The sequence below is a fragment of the Macaca thibetana genome, chromosome 4 (genome assembly GCF_024542745.1).
Source record: "Macaca thibetana thibetana isolate TM-01 chromosome 4, ASM2454274v1, whole genome shotgun sequence".
Lineage (NCBI taxonomy): Eukaryota > Metazoa > Chordata > Mammalia > Primates > Cercopithecidae > Macaca > Macaca thibetana.
The window spans coordinates 128,198,239-128,214,968 of NC_065581.1; the positions used below are offsets into that span (position 1 = coordinate 128,198,239).

The 16,730-nt window shown below is 41.6% G+C and overlaps 1 protein-coding gene and 1 long non-coding RNA gene across 3 annotated transcripts in view; both read left to right on the forward strand.

Annotated features, from left to right (window-relative positions):
• The first annotated feature begins 8,702 nt into the window (after positions 1 to 8,702).
• The window catches only part of IL20RA (interleukin 20 receptor subunit alpha), a 43,382-nt gene continuing 35,354 nt past the window's right edge, over positions 8,703 to 16,730 (forward strand). For both annotated transcript variants that reach the window (XM_050786289.1, XM_050786290.1), the window contains exon 1: positions 8,703 to 8,818. In XM_050786289.1, coding sequence (XP_050642246.1) covers positions 8,734 to 8,818 — 85 coding nt within the window. In that variant the 5' untranslated portion in view covers positions 8,703 to 8,733. The remainder of the gene's footprint in view (positions 8,819 to 16,730) is intronic.
• On the forward strand, positions 9,208 to 15,557 carry LOC126952039 (uncharacterized). Its single transcript, XR_007724772.1, has 2 exons — positions 9,208 to 9,364; positions 15,341 to 15,557. It is a non-coding gene; the product is annotated as an uncharacterized LOC126952039 (long non-coding RNA).

Genomic DNA, 16,730 nt, shown 5'->3' on the forward strand with positions numbered 1-16,730 from the left:
GTCTGCACATAGACATGTGTGTATTTTCTGTGTGGGTGCATATACATGCTGGTTAAGAAACAGACCCTTTGGATTTGCAGCTTAAAATACATAGAAAAAAACTTCAGAGAGGTTTTATTTGTTTTAACAAAATTCATTAGGAATGTACTACATTCCCAACATTATACTAGACACTGGAAATATAAAAGAGAACAAGGCTGGGTGCCATGGCTCACGCCTGTAATCCCAGCACTTTGGGAGGCTGAGAAGGACAGATCACCTAAGATCAGGAGTTCAAGACCAGCCTGGCCAACATGGTGAAACCCTGTTTCTACTAAAAATACAAAAAAAATTAGCCAGGTGTAGGCGCGGGCACCTGTAATCCCAGTTACTCTGGAGGCTGAGTCAGGAGAATCACTTGAACCCGGGAGGCGAAGGTTGCAGTGAGCCAATATCATGCCATCGCACTCCAGCCTGGGCAACAACAGCAAGACTCCATCTCAAATAATAAAAATAAAAATAAAAAAGAAGAAAGAACAAGGTACAGTTCTTGCCCTCAAGAAGTTCACAGTCTAATAGCCATATACGTAACCACTTCAATGTACTGTTATAAATACATATATAATTGATACGTATTTTTGACATTATCCGAACTGTGCGATATATATGGAATACATATAACAGTGGCACAAAGGAGCCATAAGAAACACTGGAAGTAATGCAAGAAATATACTGAAGACGAAGATGGAAGGATATGATGATTGAGTAGAGCCACAGAAGTCTAAGAGAACTCCCAGACTTCTCACTTGGGTAACAGAAGATATAGACACTGTACAGATGAGTTCAGCTTGGGACAAGTTGAAATTGAGGTACATGGGACTTACAAGTAGAGATGGGGAATTAAGAGAGGGATTTCTAGAGCTCAGCAAAGAGGTCTAGATTGGAGATTGAAAATTGAAATTGGTCTGCTGCAGTGCCTCACACCTTCAGGAGCCGAGGCAGGAGGGCCAACACTTCGGGAACCGAGGCAGGAGGACCACTTGAGGCCAGGAGTTCAAGATCAGCCTGGGCAACATGGCAAAACTCATCTCTACAAACATAAAAATAAAATTTAAAAGTTAACCAGGCATGGTGGCACGGACCTGTAGTCCTGGCTACTTGGGAGGTTGAGGTGGGAGGACTGCATGAGCCCAGGAGTTCAACACTGCAGTGAGATATGATTGTGCCACTGCACTCCAGCCTGTGCCACAGACATTGTCCCCCCTGCCAAAAAAAAAAAAAAGGAAATCACCCATGGAAATATTGTAGAGTGAGAAGAAAAGTGAATAAAAAGACAAAACTGAAGAACTCTAGTGTGTAGGTGATTGTTAGAGAAAGAGGAACACAGGGATAAAATCCAGATGCCACTGATTGTATATTATAAAGGTAGCCTGTGGTTGCCTGGGAACACGGCTGGGGGTGGGGGTGGATATATAAATATATATCTGTCTATATAAAAATGACCCATCTTTTAAAAAATTGTTTCTCCTTGGTTTCCTCCAGATTAAAGCGCACACAAACTTTCTCTCTCTCTCTCTCTCTCTCTCTCTCTCACACACATACACACACACACACACAGAGTACCTTTATATTCTGCAATTTCCAAACAATGGAATACCATTCTCCAATAAAATAAACCAGGGTTCCATGGAAAAATAGCTGGTTTTAGGGCTAGCAGAGATAAATCCAAGACGAGGCTGGAGTCTCTTACATTACCAGAAAGCAAGGAAGTGCTCAGGACAAATCAAAACAGTATGGGGGTGTATCAAGGCGACACAGGAGTCAACCTGAAAGAGCTCACAATGGCAAAAGCTGGAACAATTTGAGCAAGAAAATAAAGAATGTAGCATTGGACTATAACCCAAAGTATAAAATAAATACATCTGAATCCATATTAATTTAAATAAGTGATTTAAATAAATCAATAAGTAAATAGGGAGAAGGGACAGATCTTCCTTGTAGAAGATTCCCAAATAACATACAAAGATACTTCCTCCCGTCAGAAGGGGGAGCTTAATTTTGGCCACCACCACTGTCCCTCCCCAAGGGTAGGTTAGATTTAATGATTGTCTTCTCAAATATAGAGTAGGAAAATGTAAAACAATACCTTTACAGTAGAGAAACCTGGCAAACACTTCCTTAAGCAAGTGATGAAGGTTAACATCATTATCAATGTCATGTAATGTCATATACTCTTGATATAAAGAGTAGCCCTTCATAAAAAGAGCCCTTCACCTCTGTGGTACTTTTTCAAGAAACCATTAACTCCAGTCTAATCATAAAAAAAAACCATAAACCCAGACTTGGACACATTCTATAGGATACCTGGCCAATATTCCTTAAGACTGTCAAAAAAAAAAAAAAAGGAAAAACTGAGAAACTATCAGACTAAAGTCTGAGGAGACATGCGGACTAAATGTAGCAATGATACCCTGGATTGGACCCTGGAACAGCAATAGAAAAGCTAGAGAAATCCTGGCCATGTGTGGTGGTTCACACCTGTAATCCCAGAACTTTGGGAGGCCGAGGCAGGTGGATCACTTGAGGTCAGGAGTTCAAGACCAGCCTGGCCAACATGGTGAAACCCCATCTCTACTAAAATACAAAAATTAGCTGGGCGTGGTGGTGGGCGCCTGTAATCCCAGCTACTCGGAAGGCTGAGGCAAGAGAATCACTTGAACCCTGGAGACAGAGGTTGCAGTCAGCAAGAGATCATGTCACTGCACTCCAGCCTGGATGACAGAGTGAGACAAAAAGACAAAAAAAAAAAAAGGAAAGAAAGAAAGAGAGAGAGAGAAAGAGAGAGAGAGAGAGAGAAAGAAAGAAAGAAAGAAAGAAAGAAAGAAAGAAAGAAAGAAAGAAAGAAAGAAAGAAAGAAAAAAGAAAGAAAGAAACAAAGAAAGAAAGAAAGACAGACAGACTAGAGAAATCCAAATAAAATCTAAGTTTGCTTAATAGTAATGTGCCAATGGAAATGGAAGTTTCTTAGTTTTAGAAATGAACAATGGTGATGCAACTGTGTGAGGATTGTACAGAAACTCTGCACTACTGCCTTTGAAACTTTTCAGTATACAAGTACAAAAATAAAAACTAAAAAGTTCCTTTTGTTAAAACATGGTATTGGTGCAAAATGGACAAAGAGACCAAAGAGTAGACATCTAAAAAAGATCCAATACATATATCTTCAATTGACTTTCAACAATAATGGCTAAAGCAATTTAATGTGGAATGAGTCTTTTTAACAAATAGTACAAAAACAGTAAGACATCTATTTGGAAAGAAAATAATCTCTAATCTTTTCTCATACTATATACAAAAATTAGCTCAATGTATTGTAGACCTAATTATAAAAGCTAAAACTACATTTCTAGGAAAAACTATCTTTCAACCTTCGGATACACAAAGACTTCTTACATGAGACGCCACAATCATAAAGAAAAAAATGAAAAACTTGATTATATCAATATTAAAAACTTTTGTTCTTGCAGACATCATTGTAAAAATGAAAAGGCAAGTGATGAAGTGGGCAAAAATATTCGCAACACACATATCTGACAAAGAACTTGTACCCAGAATACGTAAAGGACACCTACAACTCAATAATGAAACAACCCAAATGTCTATCAACTGGAGAATGGACAATCAAATGGAGTATATTCAAATAATGAGACAGCAGGGAAACACAGATATGTTCACGTTTCTGGATGGCTTATGCCATAGACTGTCTCCTCTTCCACAGGGTCATTTGCTCCTCACATTGCAAGGGTGTTAGACCTGGAGCCATCTAGTCTCATTGAAAGAGTAATAAAATTTATCTCCCCACCATAGCCAAATGTTTATATTCCAGGGTAGGTACTTTCCCCTTTGCCTTCCTGAGAGAATTAATTTACTTTCCAAGAAATGTGTTGACATTAGGGAGCTAGGGTTTTTCTTCCTCTCTCAGAAGAAGACAGTGGCAACTAACTGGTATGTAACCTATATAAACTCAATATTAGATTGTCTTTTTATTTTGTTTTTAATTTGTTTGAAGCAATTCATTACATACGCTGGATATCAGGCCTTTGGCAATTATATTCATGCTGTTTTACAGTTCAGACCTCAAAAAACAGTAAGATATCTATATGAAAAAAATCAATCTTGACTCTTTTCTCATATACAAAAATTAGCTCAATGTATTATAGACCTAATTATAAAAGCTAAATCATAACATTTTCTCAAGTGTAAGAGGCATATAAGGAAATTATTAAAAGCACAAACTTTGAAAATAGATGAACCAGCATTCAGTTTCCAGTTTCTGTTGCTTATTAAAGGAATGACCTGTCCAAGTCTGTCTCCTTGTTTTGAAACTTGGGGTAATGTGACTAATTCTCAGAATTGTTGTCAGGATTGAAGGAGGTAGTTAGTAAATTTAAATTTCTTAGGTAGGATCTGACTCAAAGAAAGAATTCAATAACTTCATATTATTAGTATGTGTTATCCTTGGAAACCATTTAGGAATTAAACTAGGATAGAAAAAAATTATTTTTTGTCTATGGTATTAGTGTTTGGGGTGGGAGGTAAGGAGTAGTGGTTTATGGCCTTTTTGATCAGGAAGCTTGGAAATCCTATACATCAGGTTCCACAAAATTAAGATCTCAATGTGGTAAATCATGACAAGAGGAGTTGTAAAGTTGAGAAGTAGAAGAAAACCTCAATTCAAAAACATCATTTCAAAAATCTCTGAAGGACACACTAAAGATTACATTGCCTGGGAAGGCTTAGATGGGGAGGAACCAGGACAGCTAATTCCCAAAGTTAACAGAGGTGGGTAAGAGGTCAGATGCAAAGGTACTAAGGAAACCCACTAAGGTGAGTTCTGGGTCACAGATGCAAACAAAAGAAAAACTATTACTCCATTCTTTATTTCAATCCATGGGAAACATCAACTGCATACATGGCAAGTTCTCAGGTCACACTCATCCTGCAGAACCCTTAGGCATTCTGAGGACAGAGTGGTGAGTCTGTGAATATGTAAAAGACAAGCCTTAGAGGTCAAATTTTGACTGCCTCTGACAAGTGTCAAGGGGAACTTGAAGAGGAAAGGAGAGAGGGGACGAGAGGCATGCAGAAAACTGTTGGTTATCAAACAAGTGACAGCCCACTCATGAGGGGAGAAACTCCAATTCGCAGTTACCCCATGGCCTACCCCATTCCCACTTCCTGGCTGGACGAAAAACTTGGTGGAATAGTGAAACGTCACTGTGCAAGTTCAGAACGCTTAGGAGGTAAGGGAAGGCTTTGTACAAGTCTGCTTTAGCCTCTTGAAGGATCTGATCGATTCATATTTGAACAGAAATGTATAAAAAAGTTTAGATATCTAAAAATGATTGGCCCCAAACACTTTTGTAGCAAACATTTACCCTATTTAACCCACAAGACTTAAGATAATAATGATGAAACTAAACTAATACAATGTATAATTAAAAAGTAAGAACAACAGCAACTCAAGATAATATTGATAATGTACTGATCACACAGAGTCCTTCCTAAAATGTTCTGGGATTACAATGGAATCAATAAGAGTCCAGTTGGGAAGACAGAAACCACACTAGTCATTTCAACAGAAAGAATCTGCTGTAAGGAATTGGTTAAACAAATGTTGGAGTACTAAAAAAGTAAAAAGGGGATACTGAGATTGAAAGAGAGAGAGTGACCACTAGAAGCAACTACCACCATGGGGTTTAGATCCTAGAAGCAGACATGGGGTTTAGATCCTAGAAGCAAAGCCTCCACGAAACTGGGACTCAGACCTTTGAGAATGGGGCACAGCCTACTCAGTGCTGTTATTTCTCAGGAGATGCAGTGAAGCTGATTCTGGGAGTACAGGAAGGAGCTGGGAACTAGAAACAATTGCTCCTGGAACTAGCTGTCCTTGCCAGGGTAAAGAGGCACTGTGGGGCCTTAGTGACAAGAACAGCAAATAAATAGGAAGCAAGTTCCTTCTTTCCTCGTCCACCTTTCAGGATTCCTTCAGGGCCCCTTTTGGTGGAAAGGAAAAGAACCAGCTAACAAACAAGAAAAGTAGTTTGAAGAGGCCTCACGTCTCAGCACCACGAAGCTAACATCTCAGCCTAAGGGGCCCTCTGACCCAGATTCCTCCTCTGTTTCTAAGTCTTTCAGGGAGGAGAAAGTAGCATATTTAGGCAACTCAGAAAATCGTGCCCCATCCTCTATCTCCTTATTCCCTCCTCACCAAAAAAGATCTTTTTTTAATACTAAAGACCACTTAAAAAAAAAAAAGAAAAAAGAAAAAAAGAAAAGAAAAAGGAAACAATAGTTGCTCTAATTGGAGTATCATTGGAGCATTTGAAAACAGGCATTTAAGGGCAAAAGAGATGGAACACATCCGAGGTAAATTGTGTATCTCTCTACGGCTGCACCCAACCTTTAGAACCACCTAGAAAGGTGCAAAGCTGCAAGCCTCTCTCGGATGTTTCATATAGTATTTCAAGACTTACCTCTTAATTGCACTCTTCCCTGCTCCCATTATGAAGAGCATGGAACCTAGAACACACCGCCTTGTGTGGTAGTCCACACACCACTGGTCACAGGCCACTCACAGGTTTGGGGGACTTCACGCTGATTCCTAGACTTTCTGAGTTTCCCTTGCCTCATCTGAAAACTGGGCCAGGACCTAATTTTAGGTTGTGAGAGTTGAATGAAATCAAATTAGGTCAATGACAGACTGCATATACAAAAGTGGTCCCATAAGATTATAATGGAGCTGAAACATTCCTATTGTCTCTAAAGACCTTCCAGGAGGACAGGATGTGGAGGTGGCATCAGTAGCACTGACAGTCCTGACCCTGTGCAGGCCTAGGCTAATATGTGTGGTTGTGCCTTAGTTTATAACAAAAAAAAAAAAAAAAGAAAAAGAAAAATAGAAAAAGCTTATAGAAAGAACACAAAAAGGCCGGGCGTGGTGGCTCAAGCCTGTAATCCCAGCACTTTGGGAGGCCGAGACGGGCGGATCACGAGTTCAGGAGATCAAGACCATCCTGGCTAACACGGTGAAACCCCGTCTCTACTAAAATACAAAAAAAATTAGCCGGGCGAGGTGGCGGGCGCCTGTACTCCCAGCTACTCGGGAGGCTGAGGCAGGAGAATGGCGTGAACCCGGGAGGCGGGGCTTGCAGTGAGCTGAGATCCGGCCACTGCACTCCAGCCTGGGCAACAGAGCTAGACTCCGTCTCAAAAAAAAAAAAAAAAAAGAAAGAAAAAAAAAAAGAAAGAACACAAAGAAAAAATATTTTCATACTGCTGCACAATGTGTTTGGGTTTTAAGTTAAACGTTATTACAGGTCAAAAAGTTTAGGTCGGGTGTGGTGGTTCACATCTGTAATGCCAGCACTTTGGGAGGCCAAGTTGGGTAGATCACCTGAGGTCAGGAGCTCGAGACCAGCCTGGCCAACATGGCGAAACCCAGTCTCTACTAAAAATACAAAAAAAAAAAAAAAAAAAAAAAAAAAAAAGCCAGGCGTGGGGGCACACACATGTAATCCCAGCTACTCTGGAGGCTGAGGCAGGAGAATCATCAGAATCGGAAGGTAGAGGTTGCAGTGAGCCGAGATCCCCGCACTGCACTCCGGCCTGGGCTACAGAGCAAGGCTCTGTCTCAAAAATAAATAAATAAATAAATAAATAAATAAATAAAGTTTAAAAGATTTAAAAGTAGAAAGTAAAAAATCATAGTAAGCTAAGGTTAATTTATGATTATTGAAGGAATAATTTTTAATAAATTTAGCGTAGCCTAAGTGTAATACAGTGTTTATACAGCCTATAGTACTACACAGCGATGTCCTAGGCGTTCACATTCACTCACCGCTCACCGACTCAGCCAGAACGACTTCCAGTCCTGCAAGCTCCATTCATGGAAAGTGCCCTATACTGTACTTTTGCTGTACCTTTTCTACGTTCAGACATGTTTAGATACACAAATATTACCATTGTGTTACAACTGCCTGCAGTATTCAGCATAGTCACTTGCTGTACAGGTTTGTAGCCTAGGAGCAACAACAGCCTATACCATAGAGCCTAGGCGTGTAAGAGGCTATACCATATAGGTGTGTGTAAGTACACTCTAAGATGTTCACACAAGAAACTCGCCTAAGACGCATTTCTCAGGAGGTAATCCTGTCATCTTAAATGATGCATGACTGTAAGATCTACGGCTGAGTGCCTAACTGTATATTGAGAAATAACTCTCCATTTCATCCGTCTTCCGGTATTGAACTTTAAGTGACCATCAGACCGGCCTAAATACCAGAATCTCTTTGCAATGCGCTCACCTCGCTCATTACCAGAAGGTTTTACCTGCCTAGTGACTCGGTTGGTCTGGGCATGAGCCCGGAGAGGTGGAAACTTTCAGTGTCTCAGGACTGACAGTCGAGTGGCTGGGGACTATAAATCCCCGAGAACTGCCCTCGCGCTGCCATCCAGCTGGGTAGTCGGGGTCGCGCGCGTGGGGGCTGCGCGAGTCGCTCGCCCCTGGTTCCTGCGGAAGCCCGGGGAATGCGGACGCGGCCGCGGCGCCTCGGTCCTGGGCCTCGGGTCTCCTGAAGCGTCGCGCGCAGAGCTTCGGGAGAGAAGGAGGCGCCGCGCCGACGCGCTTGGCTCCAGCGGGCATGGGACGGAGCAGTCTGCTGCCCCCCGACATGTGACCCAGCCCAGCCGCCCATGCGGGCTCCCAGCAGCCCGGCCCTGCGGCCGCTGCTGCCGCCGCTGCTGCTGCTGCTTCTGGCGGCGCCGTGGGGACTGGCAGGTAAGTGGGTCGCGCCGCCAGGTGCGGGTCGGGGATGTCTCCCGGCCGGGGCCCCACCGGGCAGAGCGCGCGACCGAGTTCTTCCCTCCCGCTCGCCGGCCGGGTTTCGCTTTCCTGCAGGCGGAGTACGAGGTGCGCGGGGGCCGGCGCTTCCAGCCCGGGGGTGCGGGAAGCCCGGGGGACACTCGCCGCCGCCGCGCGCACCCTGGCTCGGGGTCAAGTTTGCAGGACCCCGCGTTCCGCACTTTCGGTCTGGAGGATTGAGGTGGGGTGGGGGGAGTTCGTTCGGGGGCGCTCTGCGCAGTGCCCACAGCCTTTAACTTGCCGTCGGGGACGGTTACCAAGCGGGGCCCCTAGCCCGCACGTCCCAGGCTCCCGCCACCACCGCCGCGGCCGCGCCGAGGCGCCCCTGTGAATTCCGCGTCTCGGCCGCCGGGCCCCGCGGTCCTGCAAGCCGCGCGTCGCGAGATCCGCGCTTTAAAAACCAAACTCCCTGAAAGGGTCAGCCCCGAAGGAACGGGATCCAGAAAGACGCAGCTTCTTAAAGTAAGCTCCCCCTGCCCTGGGTACGCTGTTGTTTCCTTTGCAGTTATGACCATGTACAGACAGTGCTCTTTGATTTTTCAGAAATAACAAAAGTTTTAACTCGTTTACGACGTAAGGTAACTGAAGAGCTCTTTCGTTTTGTTTGGTTTTTAAGTTTAAACTCTCTACCAGTTGGAATCCAGTAAACCAAAATGATTCACCTGATTGCTTTTTTTCCTGTATTTCTCATATATGAGAAAAAGATTTTTTTTTTTTTTAAAAACAGAAAAACAAAAAACAAGATATCTGGGATCCTTTTTTTAAAAAGTTATTTTAAAAAACAACAACAAAGTTTCTCCAGATACTGTGCTTTGTAGACACTTGGTTCAGGCCCCGCTGTCTTTTAACCCAGAACTGAACAGTAAGAGTGAATGCGGGAAGAAAGTTGACGGTGAATCTGGAGTCCTTGGTAGTTAAAGAAGAAGTTAAGTTCAATATAGTTACAACGGTAAGAAAAGTATGCACACAGATCTTGAAGAGATTTTCAGTGATAGCTATTATACATAAAATATTTTATCTTCTACATTTATCAGAAGTTATAGTTATTTTGCCTTTTAATATTCGTGGGTAAGCTGAATGGGAAGAAACGACTGACGGGCAAATATTGAGCCTTCAACTAACAGAAATTTGTTTTTATTTTTAATCGAAGAGAGAAGGCTGGGCGCCGTGGCTCACACCTGTAATCCTAATACTTTGGGAGACAGAGGCATAGGTGGGAGGATTGCTTGAGGCCAGGAGTTTCAGACCAGCCTGGGCAACATAGGGAGACCCCTGTCTATACTAAAAATTAAAAAAATAAAAATAAAAAACTAGCCAGACATGGTGGCAAACACCTGTAGTCCTAGCTACTCCGTGTGCCCAGGAGTTCCAAACTGAAGTGAGTTATGATCACACCACTGCAGTCCAGTCTGGGCAAGGGTGAGACCCTGTCTTTGTTGGGGGGACGGGGGAACAAAGAAAGAGAGAAAGAGAAATAAAATCGTTGGGTGCTGACATTACCAGGTAGTAATATTCTTGACTTCAAAACAAAATTCGCAAAAGAAACAATAAGAACGCTTTTCTGACCCAAGAGACCTGGATACTTTCTTAGCTCTTCTTAGGGTGTTCCTGTCCTCTCCTGGGTCTTCGGGCTAAGGTCTAAGGACTGCTGGGAAGACCTCCTTAGAAGCTGTATGTAGTTACCTGGATACTACCTGCTCTTAATTGAAGGTTTAACTACAATGTCTTCTGTACAACATGGGCTTACTAAGAGTTCTATGAATTTACTACTCTCAGGTAGATTAATGCTTTAATGCTCTCATTTTTTTGAACTTTTAAAAAATTTCATCTCGCACCTCAGTGCCAGATCAGGCTGTAAAATACCAAAACATCCAAAGAGGAAAAAAAAAAAAAAATTCATCATGTCATGAACCTTGTAGGGAAATCGTGGTATTTCATTTCAGATAAAGTTGTGACGGAATTCAGAATGTCTATGCGGCCCCCTCAAGGCAGGTGCGAGACACCGTCATTCACTCTTGGACCCCTCCAGGGACAGAATTTCACAGGGAAGTTTATCCTTATGGCTTATCAAACTCTGCCCTGTTGGCCTATCCCATATCCTGTCCTCAGGAAAGATAAAGAACCATGGTTAGCATAATATACACAGGCATTTAAAGTCACTAAGATGGAGTGGGAGACGGTGACTTCTCAGGTCATGTGTCTCCTCTGCTCAAAGCCCTTCAGAGGCTTCTACTGTTCCTGGAATCATTCTCAATTCTTCTACAAGATCCTGTGTGGCCAATTCCTGTCTGTCTCTCCAGCATTATCTCACACCACCTAGTTCCTGCTATCCTGGCGTGTTTCTACTTCCCAGAGCAAGCCAAAGTGTTTCCCATCTCACTCATAGTGGCAGTTCCTCTGGAAGTTCCTACTGGAGATTCATACTGGCAGCCCCTCTGCTAGAATGCCACTGTCCCACTCTATCTGCAGCTAACTCCTGCTCAGACTTTGGCCTCTCACTGCCAATGGGCTTCCCTCAGGAAAGTCTTCCCTAGGGAGTTGAACAATGAAAACACATGGACACAGGGAGGGGAACATCACCCACCGGGGCCTGTCGGGGGTGGGGGGTAGGGGAGGGATAGCATTGGGAGAAACACCCAATGTAGATGACAGATTGGTGGGTGCAACAAACCACCATGGCACATGTATACCTATGTAAGAAACCTGCATGTTCTGCACATGTATTCCAGAACTTAAAGTGTATATATATCAAACAACCAAAAACAACAGGGTCTTCCCTAAATCCCCAAAGAGGAAAAAAGTACATCTTTTGATGTCTATTAACAAATAAACCTAACTTTAGTTTTGGAGCTTTAGATTGCAGTCTAGATATTAAAACAACTATGCTTATTAGAATGAATTAATGGAGTGAGAGTATTTGTCAGAATGTCTCTTCTTTGATACAAACATAGCAGCATTCAGTATTTTATTTCACTGAGAAGTTATTCCTGGAAATACTTCACTCACACACACACACAGAGACATAAATGATTCTAGTGAACTAATTAAACTTGCAGAATTATTTTCTTTTTTTAACTTTTAATTTTGAACTAATTTGGGACTTGCAGAAAAGTTTCAGAAACAGCACAGGGGGATAAAGAGTTCCCATATCCCCCTCACCTAGTTTCCCCCAGTTAGAACATCTTATATAACCATTGTACAATGTTCAGAACCAGGAAATTAACACTGGTATAACACTACTTACTAAATGATAGACCTTGTTGGAGTTTCACCCGTTTTTCCAATAATGCCCTTTTTCTGTTTCAGGATCCAATCCAGGATCTCCCATTACGTTTAGTGATCATGTCCCCTTAGTCTCCTCCAATTGGTGACAGTTCCTCAGCCTTTCTTTACTTCATGACCTTGATCCTTTTGAAGAGTCCCGGTTACCTCTTCCTTAGAATATCCCTCAGTTTGGGTTCATGTAAAGTTTCCTCAAGCTTAGAATGAGGTTATTCCATTTTGGCAAAAATGCCACGTAAATTGTCACTTCAAAGAATTTGTAATATCAACATGTCTTCTTAATGGTGATGTTAACCTTCATCGCTTGGTTAAGGTGGTCTCTTCAGAGTTTACTATAAAGTTACCATTTTTCACTTTGGGACTAATAAATATTTTGCAGACAGATACTTTGAGATTATGCAAAAATCCTGCTTCTCCCCAAACTCACACCCAACTATTTTTAGTATCCATCAGTGGATTTTGACTGCAACAACTACTATGTCTAGTAGTGATTTTTTATTTCACTCTTTTCTTCCACGTTTATTCATTGGAATTCTGTTGCAAGGAAGGGCCATCTTTTTTGCTTTTTTAGTTATTTATTCAATTGGTTAAGTATATCAGTATGGACTCGTGGATGTGCCTTATTCTTTCATTTATAATCCAATACTATCATTATCAGTTTTATTGCTCATGCTGTTCCAGCTTTGGCCACTAAGAGTTCCTTCAGTTTGGCTTCTGTGTCCCTCAGAGGAACCCCATCTTTTTTGAGCGCTTCATTAACTTTCTAGCACCAACAGCATTCCAGACTCATCTGTGTTTTCCCTGCCCCAGGCCTGGAATTAATGACTTCCTTAGGAAGCTCTGGTTCCTTCTATTGGAGAAAGGTGTTTAGAAACTAAGATTTGGGTGTGAGGCATGCTTATTGCTACTGGAATGTTGTTTCTAGGTGCTCTCGGTGGACAGAGCTGAGAAATATGTGTGTGTAGACTAACCTAATTATACACGCACATCTATATTTCTGTATCTATCTCTGGGTGTGTATATATATTTAAGACCGTGAGTTTATAATGGTGCCACCAATTTCAACCTAATAGTCAAGGTTCATTCTAGCCCTCCTGTTTCATTTATAGCTTCTTTGTCTAACAGTGAGAAACCCAGATGTCATTATCTACAATAGACGTATTTACCTAATTCTAATATAGTTTCAGGATTGCTAACTCATGCTCCTATGAGAAAAACATGTACTTACTAAATTATAGCCTTTATGTACAGTTTTCTTGTCTTAATCTTTATAATATCCAGTGAAGATACTGTTGACCAAAGTTACCTGGGTTAGTCCTTTCTTTTTCTTTACTCCTTTTGGTGTGGTTATTCTATCCATTTGGGAGAAGTTCAGTTCATTTGTTAAACTACTTGTATTACAATTTGGGTTCCCCCCGTGCTAGTCGTTTTGTTTGTGGCGTTTGGGGTATTAGGCAGCTAGGTGAAATAATTACTGTGCTTATAAAAGTCAGAACTATACAAAACGGTTTTCTCAGAGAACTGTGGCTCCCTCCTGAGCCCTACTACTCCCTTTCCATTCCTCACCATACCACCACCTCTTTCCCATTACACTATAAATGTGATTACGACGTTGTACTTACGCTGTCATTGTGATATTCTGACAGCATTTCTACTTTGTTCTTGGTCCACATTCCATGCCATCTCCTTAATTTCTTGTTTATTTTTTCTGAATTTCTTTTGCACCGATGAGCAAATATGTGTATGTTTTAAGATCCAGGTCTAAATCTGATTTCTGTACCGCACCTCATGGAAGATTTGTTCGCTCAAGTGTTCTTTTTATCGAAAAAGAATGTCTTCTTTTTCAACCTCTCTCCTATTGCCTTTCAAGCAGATTTGGGGTGATTTCTTATCTATAGATTTGCAGGCCTCGCCATCTATCAGCTTGAGGCCCAGCCCCAGCCTCCCCAGAGAGTATCATGTACCCAACATCCAAGTGTATGGCTATAGGTATATCCAGCCTCACTCCTCACAATGTGTACTCCTCCTGCCTGGAACTACTCAGCTTCCTATAGAATGAATTCAGGAAAGGCAGTATTCGCCACCTGGAGAGCAGTCAAGGAGATTGGTTTTCCATGGGAAGCGGCGAGGAATAGGAACGAGGTAGTAGGGCTGAGGAGGAAGCACCACTTCCCTGATTATACCTTTTCGTTTAGCTCTGACTCTTAGAACCATGAGGTAGGACGTATATATTTCATTTACTTATAAACTGTGGGTAAAGACAATAGGCAAGTGGGATTACTGCTGTAAAATTAAGATTTCAGTATAAACATTTCAACATAAAGCATTTGCTGTTTTTATAATTTTTTAATACTGCATGTCTCTATGTTGCCTTTTTTAGTGCTTGGCATAGTATTTTCACAAAATGGTTGTTCAGTAAAGTTGTATGGTTTGCTTAAAATCAACTTTCATTATATGCATTGACATTTTAAAAATGACTTTCTATTGCACCATTTTCTTCAAAGTACAGTTTTACCAGGTGTCATTGACATGTTGACTTCCATATTGATTTAAAAAAAAATGATCATCTGAGGCTTAAGGCAGCATATATTTTATGGAGTAAAACCACGTTATCCATCTTAATTATAACATTATACTTTTGCTATCATCGTGATGTTCTGACAGCATTTTTACATGTTCTTAGTCTACAGTTTATGACTACATGACACAAAATACAGAAACATGAATTAAATCACTTTAATCAATTCCAAGATCTATCAATTACATATAAAACTGGAGAACAAGGCCGAGGGTAATGGCTCATGCCTGTAATCCCAGACCTTTGGGAGGTTGAGGCAGGAGGGTCACTTGAGGCCAGGAATTTGAGAGCAGCCTGGGAGAGACTCCATCTCTACAAAAAAAAAAATTTTTAATAGCCAGCCTTGGTAATGCCAGGCTACTTGGGAAGCTGAGGCAGAAGGATCACTTGAGCCTAGGAGTTTGAGGCTGCAGTGAGCTATGATCTCACCACTGCAACTCCAGCCTGGGCAACAGAGCAAGGCTCTGTCTCAAAAAAAAAAAAAAAAAAAAAAAAAAAAAGGAGAACGAAAGAACTATAGAAAGTATCTGCTGATCAGAGACATTAAAATTAAATACTTCTTCTGCTTTATCTTTCAGAATTCCTTTTGATGTAGAAACCCAGAGTTGACAGGACCTTAAAGGTCACCTCACCCAGCTGCCACTCTCTTGATTGTCCTCTGCAGCATCACTTCCAAGTAATGACCTGTCTGCTATGTGAGCACCTCTCATCACAGGATACTCACTACCCTGCACCCAGGCAGGCAGGATGTCCTGTCACTGCAGATTTCAACTATTAAAAAGTTCTTTCATAAAATGAGCTGAGCCTTGATCCTTCAATTTTCACTTGTTGTTAGTCCTCATTCTAAGCTGATGAAGTCATACTGGACAAGTTGTTCAGATCATTGAATGCAACCATCACATTTCCTCTGTGTCTTCTTTCCTCTCCAGAAAACCACTTCCCCAGAAAACTGCCAGGTGCCTTCTTTCTCCCAGTATTTCCAGTGTATGTTCCAGTTTGTTTGCAGCCTCTCGGGCTGACTTCCTATAGATCATGATGAGACTGCACAATGTGTGTTAGAAGGTCTACGACATTCTAAACACTGAACCTTGGAAGGTTCATTTACCCTCCAGTGATTCAGCATCAGGTTCTTGATGAACACAGGCCTCTGATGTCTAAAAGGCGCCCTCCTTCCTTATCTTTGTTGTCATCTGTGAGACACAGACCCTCATTCAAACGCAGAATTTCATATTGCTCTGGAGGTGATTTTGTTTCTGTTTGCTTCTTACAATATAGAGAATGAAAGTATGGCATAGTGTTTTATCTAGAATTTATGACAATGGTCTTAAATGCAACTAAGGCTACTCTTTTCTGAAAGGACAATTTTTATTGACTATAAATATCTATACGAAATTGGGTCTGTTTTTTGAGGGTAGCGATCCCTGCATTACACTTTGCACCACCAAAATGGATACCTCAATTACTATCCACTGTTCAAGCAAATGCCAGCTCTACCCACAACACAGAGAAAAGGCATACTTTGTCCTGTACAGACTTGTGGGGAAGCTTTGTTTGTACTTCTTGATTTCAACATATATACCATGTCTACTTTTCACCGAGCTTCCTCTCGGCTGGATAATCCAAAGTTCCATTCCATACAGCTACATTTGCATTTTGATGACGTGGGATATTTTGGCAGCTATATGCTCCTAGTTAAACCATTTGTTTACATTATCAACCCTATTTAAATGTCCTCCTTACCAACTTTGCAGGATTTTCTTTGTTTTTGTTTTTTTGCTCAACATCAATCCCCTCATCTTCACTTTCAGGAGACTCCAGCAGCTCTTAGAGCATTCATTTTTCTTTTCAATAAACATTGTGCTCATTGTTGAGGAAAGATACGAGAAAGCAACAGACACCTAGTCTATTGGCTTCTCAAGGCTGCCATGGCAAAATGCCACAAACTGGGTGACTTAAAATAACGCAACT